The sequence below is a fragment of the Dipteris shenzhenensis genome, chromosome 8 (assembly GCF_047967505.1).
Source record: "Dipteris shenzhenensis isolate YYH24624 ecotype China chromosome 8, Dip_SZ_1.0, whole genome shotgun sequence".
Classification (NCBI taxonomy): domain Eukaryota; kingdom Viridiplantae; phylum Streptophyta; class Polypodiopsida; order Gleicheniales; family Dipteridaceae; genus Dipteris; species Dipteris shenzhenensis.
The window spans coordinates 1648351-1664374 of NC_141603.1; the positions used below are offsets into that span (position 1 = coordinate 1648351).

At 42.7% G+C, this 16024-nt stretch overlaps 1 protein-coding gene across 1 annotated transcript in view; it reads right to left on the reverse strand.

Moving 5' to 3' along the window:
* The window catches only part of LOC147898938 (histone deacetylase 2-like), a 35189-nt gene extending 19696 nt beyond the window's left edge, over positions 1–15493 (reverse strand). The window contains exons 1-4 of the mRNA XM_087378305.1: positions 15096–15493; positions 14953–15008; positions 14710–14827; positions 1746–1808 (exon numbers count right to left, since the gene is read on the reverse strand). Coding sequence (XP_087234431.1) covers positions 1746–1808; positions 14710–14827; positions 14953–15008; positions 15096–15224 — 366 coding nt within the window. The 5' untranslated portion in view covers positions 15225–15493. The remainder of the gene's footprint in view (positions 1–1745; positions 1809–14709; positions 14828–14952; positions 15009–15095) is intronic.
* Between the last annotated feature and the right edge of the window lie 531 nt (positions 15494–16024).

Sequence of the window (16024 nt, forward strand, 5' to 3'; positions counted from 1 at the left end):
TGTCACCAGAGCTAGCATAGGTGAGGTCTAGATCCTATTAATTAAGCTGGCCCACTAAAGGTGTGGCATGGCTTAGCTATACTTGGTGAAATGTGGCCACAAAGTTAAGTCACTTTACTCATGCATGCTAAAGTGTAGGCTCTTAGCAAAAGATAGTTGGGGCTTGGCCTATAAGTATAGCCTAGGGGCTCATTATCAGCCTATAAGTATAGCCTAGGGGCTCATTATCAGGGGTTCAAGGAGTACACTCCTCAGGATGTAGACCTGCTGGCCTGAGAGCAACCACTAGAGGAAAGGACAATAACTACTCCCAACACGAGTTTTTTCTTGTGTTCTTGGTTTCATCCATAGTTTATTGGAGGTGTGATAGACACCTCTAGTTCTTCCTGTGGCTGGTGTACTCTCATGTTGATTTCAGTTTTTTGGTCTCATGATATCCTTTGGCCTTCCACAGACGTTAGCAAACCTCTATGAGGAAGTGTAAACCTCCTGGATCAAGGTAGAGACAAAAGGCAAACTCCCAAGCCTATTTGGTAGGTGGGAACTTGGTGGTGTGGTAGGAGATCACACAGGTCACCCCATTCCCTAAGCAGCATCCATTTTACCTAACAAAGGAAGCCACCTAGGAGATGACGGCCAACATCACAGCATAGTGTATCCATGTTGCAAGATGCAGCCTAGTAACGGTTGTCTAGCTGGATATTGTCTAGCACAATTACAACAGTAATTATTGTGAGTGAGGAAAAAATGGCCATTATACTGCAAGAATGTAGAACCCCACGATGAAAGAATATGACCACTGATTTTTGAAAAAAATGGATGCCTTAGTAGTACAAGGCATATCAGAAGATAATTTTGGGAGGATGAAAAAGATCTGTCTATTGTTCTAAGTAACATTTAAATTTGAAAATGCCTGGTTTCATTTTCTACATTGCCAAATCACAAAAAATTCTAACCTTAGGCAACAATTATCCCTAACGACTATAATGAGGCAAATAATTTCAGATGGCACCATGCACCCAAGCAACATGTTATTAGAACAAAAACCACCTGAATGACTCTATCCATCTCTATTCTCACCAAGACATGATTAGTAATCAATCACAAAGATCGAGATCCTAAAACAACCATCCCACTACTAAAACCAACACTTATGAATGAGCACACCCTCAACAATATCTTTGAAAAGACCAAATTAAAATAGGAACTTTTGTCGCACGAATTTCATCCTAATGACTTACAAATTATAAATCAACAAAAAACTATTCAAACAGCATCTTGCCCGCCACAAGTGATGCTAACTATTTCTGTATGGAAGGGAACAAAATACAAAGACAAGGTTTTGTGTGTGCAAGCGTGTCATTTGCAAAAATAAATTTATGTGGATGCACTCAAAAATCAATGAGAGAGCACAATGCTTACCAAACAAGGTCAGACCAAAACAAATTCCAAATTTGACTTGATAATTTCGCGTAATGCTCTAAAGCATCAACTTAGCATGCACATTGTGCATGCCACAATGTCCTTTCTTACATCATCACCAATCAATTGACAAGTGTAGCTCACACCATGCTTGCTTGTGTGCATACATGCGTGTGTATGTGCATACATCAACACCAATCAATCATCAAATGTAGCAAGCACACAATTATTTTTTTCGAAGACGTACACGTGTGTGTCTTATCTTTTCCCAAATTCATTTAGCAATGCACAAGAGCTTCACCTCTTTTCCTATTGCAAATTACCTCAATGATGAAAGCAACATTAACACTCCAGTTCAAGCTTTGCAAATATTCTCTTGTATGAACCTAAAAGCAACAACCAAAATCTTTAGGGTGAGGTTAGATGCACATTAAAAGTATTCAGACAGTCCAAAAAGCTGCAAGACGAGCTCTACAACTACTATCTTCATTACATACGTATAAAATAAAAAGCACGAACAAGAGAAAATTTATGGATTTAATCCATTGTCATTCTTTCCCAAAATGCACATAGCAATTCTGCAAGAAAAGAAAAAAAAAGAAGGAAGGACAACCAAGAGAGCAAAGGGACTCCTGGTACAGGTGGATCCCGAAAAAATATCAAGGGAAATTGTTGAGATAGATAGGAATGCCACATTGAATAACTTGTCATAGTAGACACACACTATACCTCTAGCTACCTAGGAATATGTTAACAATCCCACTAGCTCAACCAAGTGCGTACGATCTATAACCAAACATTTCAAAGATCTCCCTGACAACGGTTGTTGTGGCTCACACCTAATGATGTGGCTTAAACTTCTGATGTGGCATACACGTGGGAACCACAACATAACCTGTTATACACCATTTGGAAGCTCTTGAGAAATGCTGTCTAGTGGTAAATGCCAATTTTTATTTGATACATGTATTTTGATTTTTATAGTCAACAGACATTATTTCTTCCACAACAAGGTATCCACAGCTAAGATCCAGCAATAAGCTTTACAGTCATCATATCCTTAGTTAATCTACAATCTCTTGTAGAGATAACAAGCACCAAGGATGCTTCTTCAACATTGTTGGCCTCAACATTACAAGCTAAGAAGTACGTCCACAAGCCACAAACCTGCATTACACTTTTGGTGGTCAATGAGACCTTAATTAGGCACCACAAAGCACTTGGAGCAACCCTATGCCCATACCTGGAAAGTTTCCATAGAGTAGAAGGAAATCCAAGGACAAGATCATGGATTTACTCAACAAAGGTTACATCTGGCCTAGCCACAGCCCATTGTATTTCCTAGTACTTCTTGTGAAAAGAAAAACAAATGTGTCTTTGCATAGACTAAGCAGCCTTCAGCAGCTGTAGCATGGGATTGATCTCCTTTTCAAGTATCACGAGATTCAAATGCAATAAGGCGATAAGCATGAAACAGCTTTTCACATTAACAGCAGACATTATGACTGTTTGGTTGTGCTATTTGTCTTGAACAATACCCCTACAACATTCATGCCCCTGCATCTTCCTACCTTATCTTTTTAAGTTTGTCATCAACTACATGATGGCCTCCTCCTAAGCTAGTAAGAACTTTTGCCTATAATTGTGGATTTTTGGGTCTAGGGGACACCTCTCCTCATGATAATATCCTTGCCGATCTTGTAAAGGTGCACAAACAAGAATCTTGAAGTGAAATTCTTGAAACAATGCATAGAAGCAAGCATACCTTCTTTAAAAGCTAGAATGTCCCAAGCCTATTTACTATCAATTAGAGTTCTAGGGTGGGGAGTCCACGGAGTATGTCCATCTTGCCACATTTGTGACCATCCTATTGGCTGAGACAATCTCGCCTAGTTAAACTCCCCTTAAGACTAGAAAGATGAATTCACCTGGATTAGACTACAAATATGCACTCATATGGAAATGGTCATCTAAATAAGGGACTCCTCTAGGGTCGTCCCCTACTACTATAGACAAAGAAAATGTCAAGGAAGACTTCAATGAATTGGATGATATGCTCTTAGAATATTATGTTAATAAGTGCCAAATAACTCAAAAGCTATACAATGGCATCACAGGTTACAAATGAAGGCAGTGTTTACAAGGTCGCCCCTTTGATCTAGGTCTTGTGGTAGAAATTGTACCCATACATGAAGGAGCAAAGACACAAGGAGAGGGGAAACAGGCATCAACAACTAACAACGTTGAGGAGTCAATACTAGCTTGCCATTCTTGGTCACTATGACAATGCAGCTTACCTAGTTTCATACTCAACTTCCTCGGTAAGGTCAATTTGCTCCATCAGATCAATGTTAGTTTGGAGCCAAAGAAATTATCCTACCTGTGACACAGGAATTGCCCAGACATTGTGACGCAGGCCACTACAAACAAGAAACTACTCGAATAGACCTTTGTAAAATAAGCGAATTAGCGGGTTTTCGATCCATTTGCTTGAAAATGGCCGTTTTTGTCTATGGTAAATTGACCACACATTCTATATAAAGCCTCACTAAAAGAAATAGAGATTTACGTTAAAACCATCTAGGCATATGAAGATAGGGGTCTCGAGATATGAATCTAAAGTCCCACACAGCAATGTGATGTAGCTTAATTGAAAGGCAAGGAGAAATGGCCCAAATGAGATGTGCCATAGCATCAAAGAATATAGTGTTGAAGGAGACAATAGCATGGGTGAGAACCAAGAAATTCTTGAAGAGAAATGACGGGCTAGACATGAGAATCCCATGCGTCAACATCTAGAATTTGGGCTAAAACTTGAAGAAGCCTCTCTGCAAGACTCTATCACGGATGAGTTTGATGTCATTCGCCAAGGTTGGCATTAAGCTCGAACCGTGCCTCTACTTAACTACGCTTTTCATGGACATGGTGGAGGAGTCTATCATTGAGTTTGAACTTGACTTGTGAATTTTTTATTTTGAGCAAATTGATAAGGATAAACAAACGAGGTTCTTGCTCTTGCTTGGTTTAAGTCTCTTCCTACACTTTAGGGGTATTCAAGCTCCCTTGAACAATTCTAATTTATTCAAGGCATGCCTTTCTTCTTTTTGGGAAAGCATGAGAAGGTTGTGTTTTCAAGTGTATGCAACTTGACACCCAAATAAAATGCATGTGTTAAGACCAAATGCATTTGACAAAGGAAAAGAGATCTAACAAATTTCAAATCTCCATGAAATCAAGACCAAATGGTACTAGGCAAGATCTCATGGATGTGGTTTGGCAGTGTCTTGTGCCATGTGGAATTTCTACTTTATTTAGAGTCTACAGTCGAGACACTCACTTAAGTCTTCAAAATCCAAATGACATGCCATGATTTCTTTCGCAAGAGAAAATAATAAACTCCTTATTGAAATTGACACCAAGGAAAATACAACTCCCCAATGAAGGGTACAATATTAGACTACAAGGATAACCCCCTGGATGGCAGCTCTGTGCATACTCGTCCAAGCCTCCTGTGCTAGTAGGAAATCCCTCTAAGACTCCTCTGCGAAGCCACATTGTGAACATGTAGCTGGATAATATACCTTTGTAACTAGAATATATCCAATCATTCAAATTTAGATTTTTTGTTGTTCTAAAGTCCGAAAATCTACAGAGAAAATAAAAGAGAAAACGAAAGAGAAGAAAAAAGAGGTAACAACAACTTTTTGAAAAACAAAAGGACGACATACTTAGCAAGCAGAGCAACACTTACGTCATCATCAGTGCCCAAGCATAAGCAGCTATACTGGGTTTCTAAAGACCCGCGGAGTCTCTTGGGCAAACCTAGTGCTTACTAAAATATGTCAAATAAACAAAAGAGAAAGAAAACAAGAAATAAAGAAGAAAGGAAGAAGGTGACTAAGCAAAAATAACCAAGAAAATCAAGAAACAAAATCTTCCAAAAAACAGGAATAAAATCTCTCTCTCTCTCTCTCTCTCTCTCTCTTACTCTTATTTAAAACATAAAAAACTAAATGGACCTCTTACACTTATGTACCGCTTCCTACAAAGATGCAAAACTACAATCCTAACTTAGAAAGCACATGCATACTCAATCAAACTCTCTTTTGAAACTAAAAGAAAAATGGGCTATTCAGCTCCCCGCTTTTTGTTTTCAGCTTATGTTCAATCATTCTAAACATGCCTAAGGCCGATACACCATCGATGAAAGACTTCATATCTAAGATTGTGCATACTTTTTTCATTATTTTTCCTGATGAAAGACTCCTTAGTTGTACAAAGGCAGGAAAATCTATGTAATTGGGAAGAAACGACTCCATATTTTGCCAAATCAGAAAAACAATGTTTGAGTCAATGTGAGGCATTTTTATAATCTATAAACCACTATATTCAGGTTGTTCACGTTTATCATGTATATCAACCTCTAATCCTACGGAAGAATGAGAAAGTCTACGATCTAAGAAAGCACAAGAATCCCCTCTTGAAGTGCAGTTCAGTTCACAAGAGTCACGAGGATAGATTCCTTCTCCAAAAGCACAAGCATCTTTGTACATAAAGTCTTGAGAGTCAGTATAAAACGCCTAACTAGGCTAAGGTTATTTAAAATGATAGGGCAGGTATTGATAGAAATAAGACGTTGCATAAACTCAATTTCATAAGTGAAAAGATAAAAGTTCGCTAAAAAGGTAGCACAATTAGTGCCCATGGGGATTCCTATAATTTGTTGAAACAAAAAATCACCTACTGTGATGTAAAGATTATCTAAAAGAAAATCTATCCAAGAGCAAACATCTTCAACACTTTGTGTATCTTTTCTTTTTAGAATCGATGTCATGATCTTTGTTATTTAGCCACAAAAAGTCAAAACATAAGGCTGTTTTCTCAACTTTTAGCAATTCGCATCTATCTTTGACAAATCTCAGCTTGAAAACTTCAGCCACTAACTTTTTGATTCTAACCTTCAAAGTCTTCCAGCTCGATCTTTGTGTAAAGCGTAGTAAAATCATATGTTTGAAGGAGAATAGGAGACTCTTTTTTCTAAATGCTTTGAGAGGAATTAAAAATTTTTACAACAGGAATCACTCCTACAGAGTCATTTAAAATCCAGCTTTAGTGCGAGGGGACATCTACCTCCTTTAATAATCCCAAACCCAAAACCTTGAAGCCGCCTCCTGTGTTGTGCATGAATCTGAATCAATTTACCACCCCCTCTTATAATGAGCACTATCCTAACTCTCTGAGGTGTACATCCTCCAAAGTCCTCCATTTTGACCATGAAGTTGTCTTCTCCTCCATCAAAACATTGTCGTATCATCTATAAATTATGCATCAAGAAGCTCCTCAAAAGCTGCAATGGGCATCCCGATGCCACGAACACCCATGCCTCTATCACTCAAAAAACTACTCATAGCCTCTGCAATAAATAGCAAAAGTAGAAGGACCAAGGGGCATCCCTGTCTTACTAATCTGGCTATATGAAATCTGTCCCCTTGGACTCCTCTGACTAAAGCTTGACTATGTGCTGAGGAGTAGAGTGTCGACACCCCTACTATCCACTATCTTGGGAAGGCCATCCTATCTAGAGTGATGAGGAGTAGAGTGTTGACAACCCTACTATCCACTTATCTTCGGAAGGCCATCCTATCCAGAGTCCCCTCCTATCCACTAATTGGGAAGGCCATCCTATCCAAAGAGCTGAGCAGTAGAGTGCTGACACCCCTACTATCACTATCTCGGGAAGGCCATCCTATCCAGAGTCCCACCAAGAGAATCCCAATCTATCATATCATGGGCCTCATCTAAATCAAGAAGCAAAACCAACAAATCCTCCTGGCACAGTTGGCCTCCCAAAAAGTAACGATGTTATCTAAAATGCTCCCAATACATAGCCTGTCTAGTGGGCTGAATGATTCTTGTTAAGAAAGGGGAAAATATCAGGCTGATGGCCTTGGCTAGAATCTTGTAAGCAAATCCAAGCAAGGTAATGCATCTCCACTGTGAAATCGCAAGCCTGTCTCTGCTACCCTTAAGAAGAAGGTAAATCAACCCCTCTGAAAGTCGATCTGATGTATCCCTGGTCTCCATGACATCCTGAAAAGCTGTAAGAATGCCTGAGCTCATAAGCTTCAGACAATGAGACTGAGAAAGGATTGGCAGTAAAACTTCCTCCCCTAAATGCTTGCCTTTGAGCAGAGGTATAATTGCTCTCTCGAGTTCATTGGTAGTGAAAGGCCTCATAAGACCAGTACTCACCTCCTCTAAGAGAACTCTCCTTACACTCCTTCAAACCTCCTCCTTGGCTACCAAGTATCCATGAGGTTGTGAATTAGTGCCAAGCAACAATCTATAAAAGTTCGTGGCCACATGTCCCACATCCTCCGGGCTAGCTGCACTAGTGCCATCTCACCTCCTCAATCTCTTGTGCCCTCCCTCGGATGTCTGGGCCTGTAGTCTAAAAGAAATCTCTAACTACTCCCCTTCCAAACCCCCCTTGAAGTAAAGATCCAAGGTTTTATGGAGGGTCTCGTTCACCACCACCCCTCCCCATGAGTTAGACCATAGTGAGTTGGAATGTGCATGGCTTCCAATGATCATGCATGTTGGGAACCACAATAGTTAACATTTCACCGACAATTGTAGAGGGTTGTGGTGGGATGGGTAGTGGATTTTACTTTGATTTAAGAGCATATGTTTTCATCATATAATATCAGATTCTTCCACTACCTTCTTTTGGGGAGGGGCCCAGAGGTTTGGTCCCCCATAGTAGGCAAAAGTGGAGTGGTCTAGATCTTTGTTTCTCAGAAAATGGCACCCAATGTACTTGACTAGAGGAAGCTTCTCAAGGGTGGGAAGTTTGCATGGGTCTTTGGATGGGGATTTTAGGATTGGAATCTTGAACGTGTATGCCTCTTCCTACAAAAAGCAACACCTGAATTTCTGAAGCTAACTTAGTGAGAGCCTCATAGATGTTGATTCCTAGGTTGTTGGAGGCAACTTCAAAATCTTGGTGTGTATCAAGGACAAGATGGGAGGAGCTTTCTTCTTAGTGATATCCACGGTGGCTGAGAGGAGGACATGAGAGCAATTAATATTCATGATCAACAGCCATGACCCATGGAGAGAGGCAGAACTTCCTGGCAGCCTTCTTTTCTCCTTTGGCATAGTGGAGGCGTCACGGCCTTCTAGAGCATCTTGATAGGCTTTATGTGAGATATTGAGTGATTGAAAGTGGAAAATTTGTAGGTATTTTGGCAAGTACAATGATGTTAGATCACTCCCAATTTGCTTCAATTAGAGAAACCCCATCATGGCAGGGGGTCTGTATCCCCAATGCTTTACTCTAAGAGGAGGAGGTGCAGTAGCTAGTGCTTGAGATGTGGAGTCCCCTTGAGAGTGGGTGGGCCTGCATGTGCAGAAGACACAATCAAGGGACTAGCAAGGAGCTCCAGTCCTAGGCTCTTCACCAAGGCACTCTCCAGGGAATTCTGAGAGAGCTTTGAGATGGGACTTGGCATCCATAGAGTGTCTTAGAGAGTAGGATACAGCTTGATAGGGCTGAACTCCAAGACATGGAGGTCAAATGAGCTTAGTTCTCTTATTGCTCTTTCCAAGCTCAATGGTTATAGTAGGGAGAGAGGTTGAACAAACCATTCTTCTAGACCACAGAATCATGATCACCAAGGATTCAACTCTAGCATATAAGGGATGCAACCAAGAAAATGCATTCAAACCATAGGAGATTCTAGAGATGACCATAGACTTTTTATCGAAATTTGTTACATTTCAAGTAGAAGCCTCCCCAAGTTATTGAGCCTACGAGGCAGTATGGGCTTAGGTGATATGCAAATGGTTGGAGACACCCCCAAGGGATTCACTCTTTTTAAATCCCATATAGCATGTATTAAAAATACCCTCATGTGATTGATTAACACATGCTTGCATGTATACATTTTTCAATCTTAAAATCTTGACACCCCTCCATAAATATGCACAAATAGATTACACTAAGTTGCTATTTTATAGATCCCCTCATGCATGTACATGGAATGTAAGTCACCCTATTACAAAATACCCCTTCATACTCTAACGTGCTATGTTACATGCTTATGAGTGATCCCCCAGGGAGGCACTGGTCATTGATGAGGGGCTATAGAAGCAAGCCCTCAAGAGAAGAATGGTTTAACATTGTCTTTATTTATGTGTTTCTAGGAGCACATCCTCACCCCACTTCCGTTGCCTTTCAAGAGATTTTTGACTCGAGTTCTTTCTCAATCCCAGAGTCTAGGCCATATTGTTTGATTCCAAAGGGGGGGGGGAGGTCAAACATTTGACAGTGGAGACCAGTCACCTTGTTGGACATTGCTTACAAGGTCTTAGCCAAGTTGTTGAGCTTGTGGTTGAGGCCTCACTTCACTAATATCATCCACAACATGTACATAGGTGTGTTTAGGAACGCCGTATCTTGAATAAAATCTTCACCCTTAAGGAGGCCATGGATTGGGCATGGATGGAGTCTTAGTCTATCATAATCCTTCTCCTAGACTTCAAGAAGGCTTATGAAAGGGTGAAGTGGTCTTTTTTGGAGGGAAATATGCAAAGATCGGGCTTTTCGGACAGTTGGATTCGAGGGGTCTCGGCTATGTATGCAAGAAGTGCCAGCTAGGTGCTCGTAGGTGGTCACATGAGAGAGGACTTTGCTCTTCTTGCTCAATTAATCGGGGATGTCCCCTTGCTCCCTTCCTCTTCTTTTTTTAGCAAAGGCTTTGGGCTACTTTCTATGCTCCCAGGCTGTAGGCCTCATGGGGATGCGGCTGCCGACCCGTCAAGAGGAGGAGCTTTTGGATTCAGAGTTTGCAGATGACACAACTCTCTACATGAAGGAACCAAGGAGAGCATAGAGGCGGCATGGGAAGCCCAAGTGACTTATTTGGCCTCATGGGTTAGGATCCAATAAACAAATTGTTGCATTTCAATTTTGCAGGCGGTGGCAGTAGAGGTTTACGATCAAGGGGAGCTAATCGTAGGGAGGGCAGCTTGGATGGATCTACGTTCAGGCGACTCCAAGATAGGCATTTTGAATGTTAAAGCAACGCCCCATGTTCTAGAGGCAGCTGATTGAGAAGCTCCTAGATGTGGACTCTTGGATTGTTGGAGGTGACTTCAAAAACTTAAGAGTTTGGGGAGGACAAGCAAGGCAGAGCGTCCTTCTCAAACCCGAGAGGAGTACGTGGGAACAGTTTATTTTCATGATCTATGGGCATTGGCGAGAGGCGGAGTTTTCCAGATTTCTAGGCAGCCTCCGCTTCTCCTTCACAGCGCCAGCATGATGGACTTGTGGAGAGGCTGGCAAGTTCTATGTGGGTGATTGAGCGAAGCATAGGGGGTGAATCAGTGTAACTTTGGCAAGTACCATGATGTCCAACCACTCGTTCTTCACCTTGAGCAGTCCCATCGTGGACTCCCCCAAAGAGGGATCCGCATTCCAGATGTCCTACTCCAAGAGAATAGGTACAAGAGTCGGTCATAGAGATTTGGCAACAGCAGCCCAAGACTGTTCCGGAGGGAGGTTGGGTTCTGCGTGCAGCAGATGCGATCCAGAGTAGCAGTGAGGAGCTCCAGTCCCAGGCCCTTCACTGCCACCACCTCCTTCAAGCGTCTGATAGAGCATTGAGATAGGACCTAGTTTCCATCGAGTGCCTCGGGGAGCAGGACCTAGGTTCGCAGTGGCTTGCAAATCGACACGAGTGCCTGGGGCTTAACCTCCAAGACACGGAGATCAATCGTGCAAAGTTCTCTAGATGACCAGACAGTTCTTCCAGACCATGGAGCCTCGGTCAGCAGGGACATAGTTACAAAGACTGAGAGATGTGAGCATTCATATGCACTCAAACCCCCAGGAGATTCTAGAGCTTACTATAGATTTCTATCGGAGTTTGTTTCAGTCCGAGGAGGAGTCCCCCTTGTGCATGCAGCCCGAGAGACCCACATTCTGGCAGTGGTATCTCAAAGCGTGAGTGGACACTTGGAGGCTTCTAGAGGCCCTCAAGGCCCTCCCTCCGCAGAAGTGCCTTGGAGAGGACAAATTGACACCGTCCTTCTTTAGGTGCTTCTAGGAACGCATTCACGCCCCCTTTCAATTAGCTTTCCATGAGCTTTTTGATTTAGTCTCTCTCCTGCTGCCTCTGAGTCGTGGGTGGATTTGTTTGATCCTGAAGGAGGGTGAGAGGGCGGATCTACGACAATCGAGACCGATTACTCTACTGGACAACGCGTACAAGATCTTGGCCGAGGTCTTGAGTTTGCGGTTGCAGCCTCATCTAGTAGATATCATTCATGACACACAAACAGGGTTTGTTCAGGAATGCAAAATCTTCACCTTTTGGGAGGCACTGGATTGGGCCCGAGAGGAGTCCTAGCCTCTCGCTATCCTCTTGGATTTTGAGGAAGGCTTACAATAGGGTGGAGTGGTCTTTCCTGGAGGGCACCATACAAAGATTGGGCTTTCCAGACAGACAGCGGATTAGAGGGGTCTCGACTTTGCATGCAAGGAGCTCCAATCAGATGCTTATTGGTGCCCATACAAGCAAAGCCTTCTTTCTCTCCTACTTAGTTCAGTAGGACTGCCCCCTCGTCCCCTTTCTCTTCCTCTTTGTCGCGAAGGTGCTTAGGATATTTTTTGCCCTCTCATGCCGCAACCCTCATAGGGATGAGTCTCCTAATCTGGCAAGAGGAGTTGTTGCTAGATTCATAGTTCGCGGATGACACGGCACTTTATATTTCTACAGAGAGCTTGGAGGTGGTCAGGAAGGCTCTTTGCACATATTGCGAGGCCTCCGGGGCTAGGATCAACTGGACAAAATCAGTTGGCTTTCTTATAGTGATCGAGGAGGTCCAGGATGTTCGAGACTAGGGGATGCCCTTGGTTTTAGATGAATTCTATGTGGGTTGACAATGATATACCTGGGGTTCCAGGTGGGCATGAATGTATTAGCAAAGTAGCAGATTGCCCCAGTACTAGAAAGTGTGCAGCGCAAGCTTCTTTACTAGAGCTTGACAAACTCTCCCTAGCAGGCAGTGCCTTGGTGGCCAATCAAATCGTCCTTGCCACAGTCTCGTACATAGCTTTCTGTTGGTGCTTTCACAGGGTTGCATTGGTGCACAACTTATGGGTAGGATCGGATGGCACACGAAACACTAGAGCCAAAGTGGCGTAGCACATGGCGATTCTATCGTAAGCCCAGGGACGCCTTGGCATCATCGACTAGACATGCATAGGAGAGCCTGGGCAAGTTGGTGATACACGGACTTAACCCTGGCTCTGAGCACTGGAAGTTCTTGCTCCAGCAAGGGCTAAATACTCCCCGTACGGGTGGCCAGTGGTAGCACTCCAACAAATGGATTTTTCCCCTGTTCCAAAGATTCCCTAAGCTGTGAGCTGGGTTCTTTGGAAACATGGTAGTTTCTTTCTGACAACCAGGTTCTGTCTTGTTTTTCAAGGGTCAACACCTTTAGGTTTTGTTGATTTGTATGGCTGGGTTTTTCAAGCATTGATGGAAGTCCCTTTTCTCTAAGGGAAAAAAAATTTCAGTTCTGCTCTCGATGCACCTCACGCATGAAGTAAAATCAGGCCTGGGGGCCTCGTGCAATCTCAATGCATAGGAAGTTTTGCTTTTAGTTCCTTTGGTAGCCAAGTCAATAGCAATTCCTTGGGTTTCGTGCTCACTATCTAGTCCAATGTAGGGGCTCCTATCATGATAGGACCTTTGGAGTAGTGGAAAGCAAGGCCTCTATGTGGGCCCTCAAGCTAGTCCTATAAGTTATAAAGCAAAGTGGCCAAGCGTCGTCCATGTAAACCAATGAAGCCCTTGTATGTTTCCTTGATAGAAATCCATTTCAAGAAAGAAGAAAAGAAAATCGAAATGTGCATAGAACGCAAATTCCGCATTGGAAACTAAGCCATCCAAGCATATTTACAAAATTGAGAAAGATTCCAATCGCTGCATGTCGCTTTGCTAGAGATGGCGACTGCCTATAATCCGTAGCAAATTGCGATGTTACTAACTATTAGTAGTCATGTTAGGCTTCTAAACAAAAGGGTATCCAATCCGTGCCCCCAAAAACCAGATGCAGGTCACACAAAGAGAAACAAGTTGAATGACTTTCGTAGCAGAACTAAACAAAAGGGTATCTAATCTGTGCACCCAAAAACCAAATGCAGGTCACACAAAGAGAAATTGTAGCAAAACTCAACAAAAGGGTATCTAATCTCGATGCTAGTCACACAAAGAGAAACAAGTTGAATGACTTTTGTCATTCATAAGGCCTGCCCAAAAGGTTGGTGGAGGAATTTCCAAGAACCTGGATGTATCACGGGAGATGATGCGGACGTGGAGGTGGAAGTGGGGAAGCTTGAGAGAGAGAGAAGGGAGTAAAAAAGTAAATTACGAGTACTGAACCTGTGCTTTGCACGGGCAAAGATGCATGACCATCCTCAACCACTCCCATCTGAAGGTGGATCTTTGATTCTTAAGTTGCTAATCAATTCACCTTGCATACTTGAATTGGATTTTGAAATTTTGGCTAAGTCTTAACCCATGGCTCTGAGACCTTCCGTCTCCTTCTTTCATTCCATTAACCTTCCATCTCCTCCTTCCTCCCGAAGGTGACCTTCCATCTCCTCCTTTGAGACCTTCCATCTCCTCCTTCCTCCCGAAGGTGTCCTTCCATCTCCTCCATTCCATTGACCTTCTATCTCCTCCTGCCCCTAAAGCTGCCTCTTGTCTTTCCACCTCCTCCCCAAAGCCTGCCTCTTGTCTTTCCACCTCCTCCCCCCTCCAAGCCTCCATCCAAGAGCTCCTTCTTTGTGACACGTGGAAGGGTCTTCTCCTCCAAGCTACCAAGTGTCCGCTCTTTTTTTTTTTGGTGTCCGTGGTTAATAGGTTAAAGATAGTACTTGTACGACAAAAATTACAACCAAAAGAACATTAAAAAAAACATGAATTTCGTTTCTTGGAGGCTGATTTCATTACTAAGACCTTCCATTGGACGGGGCAGGCCAACAAATTTTTGATGACTCACACGTGTAGATTTTTCAATGACGTTTGCCACCATACAAAAGCTAAAGGGAAAAATGTAGTAACTCGATCAGAAAAGAAAATTAGTTCCATCCCCGACTGATATGCATGTCACGTAAATACTTTCCATAGAAGACTCCGCCTTGTTCTTATGGGCTTCTTCAAACTTCACTCGAAATTTTGTTGATTAGATTTAAAACAGAAGTTTGAATACCACAAGAAGGTCGTGTTCAGTAGCCTCATTAGGCTCGGTAATTTTCTTCGGATCCAAGCCGGCATTCTTCACAAGGAGATCCCTAACGCGGCCCCATTTCGATGAGTCAAATGGATGCCTGAAAATAAAGTAACCTCATGAAGTCTACACGACACGCCAACACGTTGGCTATGTCTATGCATACAAACCAGCCCCAGTGAAAAAACCCGTGTTTACGATAATAAAGACGACGGGATAGCTTACAGTTTTTCGAGGCCCATGAAAGCGATATTGTAAGCGGCCGAATATATCAAGGGGACCTGAAATTACAATAGAAGCACGACGCGTAATGGTTACATAAGAGAAAGGAGAGAGCAAGTCAAAGCTCACGGTAGGGATCGGCTTGCCTTGTCTAGAGGGACAGATTGGTAGAGCTTGCTGGATTTGATGAGCTGAGCACGCTGCGATTGCTGGAGATCATCCACAGCAGCAGATGCTGCGGAAGCCATCGACCCAGAAGATGATACAGCAGCCATTGATCGTACGACGTGAAATTTGTTAAGGCTGTCCAACGCTAGCCCTTTGTTAGCACTGCCCGAAATGCAGAAAACTTTCACGTGATGTGCTAATTCCACAGGTGCTCCATGTCGAAGTCAGCTGCGGTTGCTTTTCCTGTTCTCGTGGTTTTCTTGCTACTGGAAGCATCCTTCCTCAATATTTGCGTCTAAATCTTTTGCATGCTCGTCTCCTGTCCTCTCGGGCTGTCTACCATGAAAAAGATAATCTTGCATCTCGTTTAGTTTGTTAGCACAGTGGAGGGTTAAAACCTTTTTTACTTACTAAACGTTTCTTTTTTAGATTCTCAAACCTCATTAAGCCATGTGGTCTATTCAAAACAGTTTGGTCAACCTTTTACCTATGTTACAATTTCAAATGGATGTTTTTGGCCGTGCAAGGGTCTTAGGAAAAGGGTGGACTTTTTGGGCTTGGGTTGGGAAAATGGAGAGGAGATTCCTTTGGTATTGGTCAAGTTTGACTAGTTAGTGGAATCCCTCGAGTTGGTAAAAGGTTAGTCGGGTGGTTAGTGGTGTTTTCAATATAGGAGCTTTTCTTATCTAGCAACTTTCTTATCGAGGAACTTTCCTATTAGAGTTTACATCAACTTTCCTCAAGAAGAACTTCCTATAGTAGCAAGTTTCCTACATAACCTTTCCCGTGAACTCCCTCATTCTTGCATTTAACGGAAACACTAGTGATGCAACAGCAGCTCAAATCAAAGATCAAAAGTGATCGAGCGAATTGAGGCACAGATTTGAAAGGTGCTTCTTCAATTTTG